This window comes from Poecilia reticulata, linkage group LG1, assembly GCF_000633615.1.
Source record: "Poecilia reticulata strain Guanapo linkage group LG1, Guppy_female_1.0+MT, whole genome shotgun sequence".
NCBI lineage: Eukaryota > Metazoa > Chordata > Actinopteri > Cyprinodontiformes > Poeciliidae > Poecilia > Poecilia reticulata.
In genome coordinates, this window is record NC_024331.1 from 17,397,206 (window position 1) to 17,408,065 (window position 10,860).

Below are 10,860 nucleotides of genomic sequence, written 5' to 3' on the forward strand. Positions count from 1 at the left end.
CCCCAAAGAGTCTGTCATAACAAAGAGGTGCAGTTTCCCCATAAACCAAACTGTAAATCAGTTCTACCAAGGCTTCTGAGATTCAGTGAATATGAGGAGAAACAATCAGAAAAAGAGGAAGTGGAGAAAGGCAACTTCATTCACAGGCAGTAGATTTCCTTTGTGGCGCATTCTCTGCACTTATGCATTATTAAACAAGGGGGTGCATCTCCTGAATACATGCCCCACTCCTAGCAACAGTGAACATGCAAGATAAAAATAGAAGAGGGTTTTTAAAAACCAAGAGGATTCATAATAAAAGGAGCTAGGATGCAGCGAGGCACATCTTTGCTGAAAGGATGTTAAGGGTGGATGTAAGAGCCCTGCTTGAAAAAAATGATTTTTAATACAAATTTTTGTGATTTGATTTCAATACTGACAAACTACAACATAAAGCATAAAACATAAATCCTAAGAAGAAAATTTATTCTGTATGATGACTTTTACCATCTCAACAACAGGCGCTCTACTGAATCTCATGTTGAAGTCAAGGACTTAAGTGTTTCTTCCTAGAAACACTCAGTCTTAATACTCAGAATAAATCATCATGCATGTGTTGGCATACATCCCTGCATTCCTGCCGAGAGAACCTGGGTGTCGGGTATTGGGGCACTTCTCTCTTGTGGCAAACACAGATATCGTTTACGAACTGATTCATACCGATGTCAGACTATGAAAAGTCCTACAACTCTAGACCCCAACAGGATTTGACAAATAATGCGATTCATACCGATGTCAGACTATGAAAAGTCCTACAACTCTAGACCCCAACAGGATTTGACAAATAATGCCGTCAGTAATGTTGGACTCCGTTTGGCCACACTGAGTTTGCTGTGACGCACACAGGTCATTATAAAAGCCACACACTAATGTAGACGAGGTTTTTCGGCACTTTCAAACTAGTTGAAAATCTGAACAAAATTTCCATAAATTCTGTTTATTTATAAGGATTTGGTTTACAACAAATACAATGGTAAAGCACAGGAAAAATCTAATCCAACTTAGAGGTCTTCAGTTTCCCTGAATCGCGCTGGCCAATAACACTATTGCACAAGCATCGACAAAGCCTCTACCTCTTTTAAATCTTTTGTATGGAAAACATTTTGGGTACTCGGTAGAAGAGATAAATGTTGAGGTGTATACCAATGCTAATACTTGACCTGTCTTACTGGTACCTTGCTCAATGTTCCAAGTCTGAAATTCTGAGACTGGTCAAACACCACCTGAATAATTCTAAATTGTTGAATATGCACAAAACTTTTCACTTATTTGTGAAAACACACAAAAATTGAATATTTAAATGCTTTGAGAGATATACAGCTCTACTCCAAATCTTTCATGTTTCAGGGTTGTTGCTGGACAACATCGCGTTCCAGCTCCCTCCAAAGATTTTCTTTTGAGTTCATGTCTGGAGACTGGCTAGGTCACTGCAGGACCCTAAAATGTTTCTGACAGAACAACTCTTTAGATGCCCTGCTGTGTTTTGGATCATTGTCAATCTAGAAGACCCAGTCATCATCAAATATGGATGACCTCATGGTCATCCAAATTGCTCACTTGGCCAATGGATGTTACTGCCCAAAACCTCATAACATATTCATCCCGTCCCTTTTCCTGAAAAGCATCCTTAACACATGATGTTTTCACCTCACCTGCACTGTTGAATTTTAATTCATGACAGCATAGTGCTACCATGGTAACCTTTTGAGACTGTAGTTTGGACCTTAGTCATGTTAATTGATGCGCCATGAAGTGAGCTCTTGCATGAAACCCCAATCCAAGGAAGATTGACTGTTCTCTTGAGCTTCTTCCATTCTCTACTAATAGGGCCAACAGTTGTTGCTTTCTCACCAATATCTATGTCAAACTGTAGACCTAATCATCCATGCCTTGGTTAGGTCTACAACACAGTCCACAATGTCCCTGGCTCTTTGGTCTTGACCATTGTGGAGAGTTTGCTTCTTTTTTTTTTAAACCCCTTATGTTTTTACACGAGATGAAAAAATAGCACAGCAGACAGTCTGACACTGAAAATAGTATTTAAAGTTTTAACTTTAGAATGGACTCTCTTATATGTTATACAAAATAATATCAAGCTGCATATACTGTACATTTTGTTTGATTAAATTTTATCTTTCTTGGCATTTCATCTTTTTAAAAGTCTTTAAGTTTGCATCAAAGTATGGAACTATGAATTCCTTTTAGGGCATTGAAATTTGAGATTTCTTTTGGCAGATGTTCTTTAGTGTTGTCTATTTGCTTTCTTTGGGCTGTGCAGTACATTTGGACAGCTGGAGCTGTTATGATGGAGACACACCAACATTTCAACTTGTCCTGCCCATGACATTTATACTGCGAGGACAGTTAATCATTGTGGGTCACTACATCATCTACTGATAGTAAAGGAGCATTTATTCCCACTTCCTAAGCATTTTTTTTAACGTGTTTAAAAACAGAATGACTCCTCTTAATATAGGAATGGCAGTATTGTTTATTTCCATGCATTATGTTAGGGAATTCAACTTGAAAGTGGAAACAAAAGGTGCATTCCAAAGTAGTTTAGCCTAATTCAGTGCTGCTGTAGATTTCCTGAGGCGAAAGACACACAATCACCCCAGCTCATTCCTCTAATGTTGTTGGATACCTGACATGAATTCAGATTTGGTTTCAATAGAGAAGAAAAATAAAATTCCTTCCTGAAAACAGAAGAAACCCAGAGTCTCAGAGGACGACGCGGACAATGCTTTGATCCCAAAGTCTTTCACAGAATTAAAGACAATGTTTTTTTTGTTGACGATCCATCTGGAAGAGGTTCTGGCCAGCTCTTTAAACCATATTTTCGAATCTGATCCATACCTGTGTGAGTGTGTTATCCCTGGCTTCTAAATGTTTGGGGCCTCAGGCTGAAGTCTTACACAATTTCTAAAGTCAACAAGAGTATTTCCTTTTCATAAGCAGCTAGAAATGAGTGATGGAACATTTGAAAACAACTTGTTTCTATACACACTCTTCTAAAGTGGCATTTGTTCAATACGCAATCTCTTGAGTACAATATCTATATTCAAAGCAAGGCATGCATTTTAATTTCTACAGATTTGTTGCTTCGTTTTATGTCAAGCTTCCTAAACAATAAGTCTGCATTCATAATAATACTGAGTTTGCTTTGCTTGGATTCACACAAACTAACATAAGGTACTGTTTTGACACGAGTTGGAAGTGGAGCAGAATCAGACATAGCCAAAACTGATTTTCTTGTCTTCTTGATCAAATATTGACATAACTTTGTTTAAAATCATTCCACTGGTAAATGATAGAAAGTAGGCACAGGCATTTCACACGAGCCTTGCTGATAGTTTTGAACAGTGTGTGTACAACTGAATGAGACACCAGCTGATGATTAACAGACTTTTAAGAAGTATTTTGCCTGGAAGCTGAAGGTCTGACATTGATACTCTGGTAGAAGCTGGTGTTGACTGAACAGAAAAGCCTCATGGTTTTGAGCAGGGAAGACTTAAACTTGCTGCCACAGACATTTAAAAGTCTTTTGCTTAGTGTCATAAAGATGCCTGACAAACACTCATTACATTTGTTTCTGTTTAAATGTGCCGATTTCAGTTTACAGACTGTTTATTATAAATAAACCCGATCCCCCGATTTTAGGAAGTAGTTTAGTTGCAATGAAGGGAGTATCTTCATCGCAAGTAAACAATTAGGACAAGGTAACTGCAGCAGTGATTGATCATCTTTGACCTTAAACATGTTGTCTGAATCAATACTTTGACATTTCATCTCTGCTTTTATGGTTTATCTGGCTGGGTAGCAAATGCACCATCATAAATGTCCTAACTGATTTTCATCAAAGTGACTAACATGTTTTGCTTATTACAGATCTTCTGTTTTTATTCAGCACTGCTGGAACTGGCCGTTGACATGGTGCACTGGTGTAATTAGGCATATGGAAAAAATTGCACTAAACTGATAACTTAAGCTCAGAGTTCAGGACTCTCAGTATCTATTTTTATGACTTTTACTAAGATTTGCTACATCTTACACAAAGATATCAAGATCGACATTTTAAAATTGAGTTTATAGCTTGTAATGTCAGTTTTATCTATAAGAGTAAAGCCAAATACAAACATTAACATGCAGATAAATCATCTGAAGTATAAATCCAGCTGCCAGTGGCCTTCAAAAAGCCCCAAATACTGTTTGAGTCCTTTCTGCAGTAGACATCTGACCACACACTGTTACTGTGTCAAGACAAGTGAGTCCATCTGTCGATAATTATTCACCAAGGGCCCTTCTATTGTGCTTTCAAGTACAACAGGATTGTCTATGACAAAACAATTTCAAAGTATGCGTAAATACTGTATTTAAAACTACATTCTCGACCATTTTCAGGATGTTTTGTTATATTTTTTTTATTCATTGTGAAAATGAAACAATCTGCAGTTAGTTCTACATTTGCCCCTTTTTGAAAAATCTGTTCACTATTGGAGAGAGAAAAAAGTATTAATGAGTAAAGCAACACCAAAAACATACACTGCCATTACTTCAATGGAGATGTCTGTCACAGATGGAAGAAAAAAATGAGCTAAGATCCTGCTCATCATGAAACAGTGACCAAGCTTTTACACGTAACAGGGTTTTTTATGTGATAAACATGCTGATCTTCAGTTCAACTCTAAATCATTTTTAGAGATTTTCATTTATGTTAAAAGTTAAGATTCTTAGTTTTGCACATGTTTGAGTTCAACGAAAAAAAAAAAGAAGAAAAAAAAGAAGGGGTGGAAACACTTCAGCTTGTAAAACCAATGTTCTATTGAAACACAGCAGTGCGTTTCATTGGTGATACAGAGTAACAGTCAATGTTTACCATTAGCACTTGATTTGTTAAGTCTTTTAAATTCATACCACAATTACCTACTTTTTGGGTTAATGGTTAAAATGGGGGGGAAAAAATGGAATTCAGAAATAGAACGCAAAAGTGGAATTTGGGAAAAAATAAAACAGAATTTGGAAAATAAAACGTATATAGGGCCTTAAAATAGTATTTACTTTGACAACCAGTTAAAGTTAAATTTTCTGCAGTTTGTCCTAAGGCTGAACAGTCTTAGGAAAGGCTACAACATGAGGCTTTTGATGAAACTAGGAATGTTGTTATTGGCTATGACTAACTTTCACTCTTCAGATGCTTAGAAGTTCTAATCTATCCAATTGGTTATCAATAGGTATAACATTAGTATACAACACTTTCATTTTGTGAAATGACATAAATGTAAACTGCAATGGTGATTGCAATGTGATTCATCAGGCAGCTCTAATCTGTTCCTCCGATGCAACTCTATCGGAAGAAAATATCCATGTATGAATCTAATAAATAAGTCTCCAGTAGGAGGTTCCTCAGTTTCATGTTTTGCAAGTCCCATGACTCAAATTGAAGCTCGGAACAACTACCAATGCAACGTGGATGTTTTATTAGGTGCTTGGACCAAAATTATGCAAATATAAATTAACATATAAAGAATGTCAAGAGAAATGTAAGTGATATAATAAAGGAGCCAAATTAGTTACAACTGGGTGCACAAGTGGGGTTGTGAATTATTAAAAGGGTGAACTGACCTGGAGTTTTTGTAGACCCTGCAGTCACTGAATTGACCATGATATCATCAGTAAACCAAAATATTCCTGATTCAGATCTGATAAAATTTGTCCGAAACTGAATCACCCAACAGGACAATGATCCAAAACCAAGCAGTAAATCTACAACACAATTTTGAGATTTTTTTTATTAGACCACTTTAAAATTGTGGACTATTTTGTGTTGGTATATTAAATAAAATCCCACTCAAAATGCAATATTTTTTTTTCTTTAACAAGGAACCACAGAAATGAATGTTTTTTCAGGGCTCTGTTTTTTACAATTCCTGCTCACCTGCCACAACCAACACCCTTCAATCTGTCAGCTTAGGCCATAAAATGTTGGAAATATATCAAACATGGCAAAAGGGGGGGTGATCCAAGTGAAACCGCATACAGAAGTAGTGACTTCCTCCATGGAAAACAGCAGGGTAGCAAACAGGACATGCCACCCCTGACCCACTTCTAAATCACTTCGGCTTGCCCTGTGAAAGAGCGTGGAATCGGAGAACTATGGACAAAAAGAAGAGCAAGGGACAAAGTGACGGAAGCAGCTGAAATGCTGTTGCTTCTCGCTGAAGAATGTGCTTAACACCAACAAGACTAAAAATACAAACAGCTGAGAGACACTTTCCATCTCAGACAAGCAATGCTGCAAAAATCTCTGAAAAACCTGGTCATTGTTTAGCTCCTGACTTTTGAACCTTTCCTTCATTGTCTTTTAGGCAACTGCAAACAAGACGTTTGGTAGTGGCCTTAGCCTGATTTAAAATCTGGTTTAGTGATCAGAGCAACAACTTTAAAGTGTTGTAAAGCACTTAAAGTACTTTGATACTAATGCCAATTTGTAAATAAGCCAAAGGGGCAAACCATTTGCACAAAGTTCTTTGAAGTAGAGAAGGGAATAAAAAGATGGCTGACAACAAAGGATTGCAACTTACAAGATACTTTGCTATTCCTCCAGTCACGTTCACTGATTGGTGCCCTCTTATGACAGAGCGAATGCCCTCTATCAACCTCCATTTGGAACAAAGCGATGTTGCTGAGGAGTTCTTGAGGACGAAGAGCAAGGAGGGCATTTCCTCAGGAAGCAGCTGGGTGCCTTCAGGCCCAGAGAGCTGCAGAATTATGGGCATACAAAGGTGAAAGTGTGCTAACCACAATGCAGAGAGGATGGAAGAAAGGAGGTGGCATCGTTTTAAAATACCTCTGAGCTTGGTCATAACCCAGTAGCTGAAGGGTACCAAGGTCGGTGCTGAAGAGGAGAGCCCAATTACCAAGGCTCCTTCGATACGGTTAACCAGGCGTATTGTTAGCAGGGATTTCTCCACTTTCAACTGTAGGAGATCTACCACATCTTGCTAAAATATCGACACCTTTTTAACTTTATCACATTTCTTAACTTTACAACCACTTCTTTTAATGTACTGTATTTAAATTATTAATTAAAATAATAATTATAATAAGTGCAGGGGTTGGGGACTATATTATTGGTAGGCCAACAAATGTAGAATGTAAAAAAATAAATGGTACATGGTTTTCAGAATTTCTTACCAATAAAATTTGAACAGAGGAACTGAATTTGCAATAATTTGTAACTAAATCCTCTCCATATCTCCATGTCTATGTCTTTAGCAGTGGACAGACAGGAGGAGATCATCCCTGAACACCCGAACAACAGCAATATCCGGTGCAGTCCGCAGGACAAGCGCTGCATACAGAAGACCATGGCACGACACCCTCTGAAAACCACAAATCTGAGAAGCAACAGCGCCAGAGAGGAGACCAAGCCAGTGCTGGTGAGTGAAACGATCACCTAACAGCAAACAGAAAAATATAAACCACCTGTGCTACAACTCGTTCGTAAGCCCCAGCAGATATTTTACATCAGGATTCAATTGGTCCTGGTTCACATTCTTAAAAAAAAAAAAAAAAGATTCCTATTAAGTACCTTTTGCTCACTAATTATTAGAATAATGGGAAAAAAAGTAAACAAATTATCCCTCCATTGAACTGTTGTTAAAGTAAAGCAGAAAGCTCAGCTTTTCACAAGTTGATGTTTGAAGTATTATTTTAGCTGGAGATGCATCCTTTGCTACAAATGATGAAGCGTACACTAAAGGAATGGAATATCATTCAATTTAAAATGATTATTTTATTAAATAGAGGAATTTAATTTTTTAATTGCATTTTAATGATTTATTTGCATTCTATTATTGTATAAAATTAGCGTAAGTGGTTAAATGAAAAGTCTGTCGAATGTGGCAATAATTCTTATACAATTAATTGTCAGACTAGTCAATAAAATAACCACTTACTGAAATAATTGTTAGCTGCAACTCTAGACTTTTGCATCAATGTGCAGTTTGTTCAGTTTATCTGGCAAAGGAATGGTCATACCACTGTAATTGCTCAATGGCAGGCACGTGTCTTAATGCCTTTATCTAGATAACATATGACATATCTTGTGGATGGTCAGCAGGTTTAAAGACACCTGACAAGGAATTATGACCCACCCATCTTTACAGAAACCCAGTAGGTTTCTTAGCTGCCAATTGGTTAACTTGAAGCATTCCCTTCTTAACTGGAGACTGCCTAGATCACAGTAAACGACCCTAATGTGATTCTTCTTAAGCCACTCCTTTGGCCTGATGGCAAATAGGCCATTATAATGCAGGGGGCCCCATGCATAGCTCACTTTCAGTGTCCTGCCTGAAGGGAGAACGCTTTGCTTCAAATTTTAACAATGGCCCCTTGCTGTGGTGAAGTCATCCTGTACCTTGGCAAAAAAAACAGCCTTACAGCATAATACTCCTGGGAGATGTTGCTCTTTGGATCATACTCTGCATTTTTTATTTTTTTTCCACCAAAGACATGTGTCGGGCTGATGCCAAAGGTCTCATCTGACCACATCACTTTCTCCTAAATCACACCGACAATAGGAACCTAAAACACACAGTACGGTGCTGACACACTTAAATAAATTATGCAAAGTGACTGTGACTTACCAATATTCTTGGTAACTGTGGTTCCACTTGTGCCGAGATTGTTAACACACTCCTCCTTTGCAATTGTAGACTGATCCATCACCTTGGTATTGATCCTCTTCAATCCAAGATCTTTTACAGAGTCAAACCAATGGTCGCAAAGTTTTTATGCTTTCCAAATTCCATGTACATAAAATGCATGCGTTATCTCTCGCATGCTTTGATACAACTTTGATCTTGACTGTCATGGTGGAGAGACGTGGATGGAAGAAATTATGATTTTGTGGCACGCACACTTTATGCGTGCTACGAGTTGAGATCCGGGGTTTTGGTAATCATCCCATGACCAATATGCAAGTAATTCAGACTGAGCTGTAGGGTATTAAATGCTTATTTCACTCAAAAACAGGGTAACTTTGAAGCCATGTAAAATTTGACTTACATTCTGACTATCTCCAAAATGAGAGAGGTTATTTCTTGAGAGTGAGCAAACTTACAAATCAGGAGGGAGTTGAATGTTTATTTCCCCACTGTGTAATAGAGAACAACTCCTAGACTAAATTATGGTTAATTCAATAGAGTTCTTTTCACCTGACTTTGAAAAACAAATTTGAATACATTTGGCCTCTATCTGAGTAATGGTCATTTTAACATTGGAAATGTTTTAGGAAAAACTAAGTCTACCGGTTTTAAAATACTTGTTTGCAACCTACATAACGCAATGTTGCAAACCAACAACTGGTCTCAAACACTGGCCCCAGAGGGCCAGTTTCCTGGCAATTTTAGACATTTCTCTGCTACAACACACCCAAATCAAATAACTACTCCATTAGCTGGACTCTTAATCTTGAATGCATGCCGAGGAGGTAATTTATCCATTTCACTCAAGTTCAGTGGATGTTCATTGACGCTTGAGAATCCTACTCTTGACATGACCTACTAAAAACTTATTCTAAGCATTTAATTTATGTACTTATTGTGGAGAACATTATAGCTTTTTGGCATTCTGTGCTTTATAGAGAAACGCTGAAATTTGATATTAGCTGGCTAATTAGCAGAGCTATTTTTGCTCGCTTAGCTTGTCAGAACGCTGGTTAAAACACGCTGCTCTAAACTTTTAGCATGCAAAGTTTCTTTCAGAAGAACTTTGATTACCTTCATTACAATAATTGGTGGCGCTCCTCCGCTTTGCATCCCACGTTCCAACAAACCACCAGACTCTTATTCTTCCTCTTTAAAGTTTTACTGGCGGTTGGCAAACCAACTGAAGGGGCATTTACTGCCACCTACCGGACTGGAGTGTAGTTGGCAATGACATCAAAAGTGCAACGGCACAAGTAAGGGAGGGGCAAGTAGGGACAAGTGTTGCCAAATTGGGCGAGTTTCTCCCCAATTGGGCTTCTTTTGAACACGTTGGGCTGGGAAAAGGACAGCTTTTGGTAGGTTAGGGTTATTATTTATATTTGGGCTGTTTTTCACAGCATTTGACTGGTTTTTAAAAAGCATCCATAGAAAATTAAATCAAAATAGTTATCACCGAGTGGCAGAAAAGTAAAAAACTTCAACATTTTAATGACATGCCATATTCTTACTCTCATTTTATTAATTAATTTATTTTTGAAATTATATGAGATAATAAAGTGTCACTGGAATTGTTTTGGCCCATGTCCATTGTAACCTGAGTTTGAGAATTAGACTTGGACTTGCCTCTCTAAGACTTGAGACTTGGCCTAGATTTGTGACCATCTCTTTCACAATCTACAGTCTACTAGCTCAGCAACAAGAGTTTATGTGCTAAACTGAGCAGCCTGCTCTATAACCTCTTAAAACCCTTTGGAGCTTTATGAAACTGAAAATTGGGGGGGAGGGAAGTAGACCCTGATCTGTGAAGGAGATAATTTTCTGACTGAAGAAAGATCCAAACAATCAAAGAGTTTTGTTAAAACAGGAGCTGACATGTAGAGATTGACCTTTTGATATGCAGCTGGGAACAGTTTTTAAATTAGCACAGAAAAGTAAAACCTCAAAAAGCATTCAGCTGCAAATAATTATTTGTATTTTTCATTTTTAGACATCCACTAGGAGTTGCAACACATTACATGTTTTAAATTGTGACTTTACTCAACTTTGCAACTTTCATAGCACTAATCCTTTGTATTAAGTTTTTGTGTGTGTGTGTGTGTGTGTGTGTGTG

General features: G+C 37.7%; 2 protein-coding genes across 3 annotated transcripts in view; one reads left to right on the plus strand and one right to left on the minus strand.

The window, feature by feature from the left end:
* LOC103463304 (zinc finger protein Aiolos-like) overlaps window positions 1-10,043 on the minus strand; it is a 33,078-nt gene extending 23,035 nt beyond the window's left edge. Inside the window, exon 1 of the mRNA XM_017304152.1 lies at window positions 8,688-10,043. The gene's annotated coding sequence lies outside the window, so the exon portion shown is untranslated. The remainder of the gene's footprint in view (window positions 1-8,687) is intronic.
* LOC103463290 (insulin-like growth factor-binding protein 4) overlaps window positions 1-10,860 on the plus strand; it is a 19,769-nt gene that overhangs the window by 2,634 nt on the left and 6,275 nt on the right. The window contains exon 2 of one of the 2 annotated variants that reach the window (XM_008406556.2): window positions 7,318-7,478. In XM_008406556.2, the coding sequence (XP_008404778.1) occupies window positions 7,318-7,478 (161 nt within the window). Of the gene's footprint in view, window positions 1-7,314; window positions 7,479-10,860 lie in introns of both variants that reach the window. The other variant, XM_008406547.2, reaches the window with a different exon arrangement.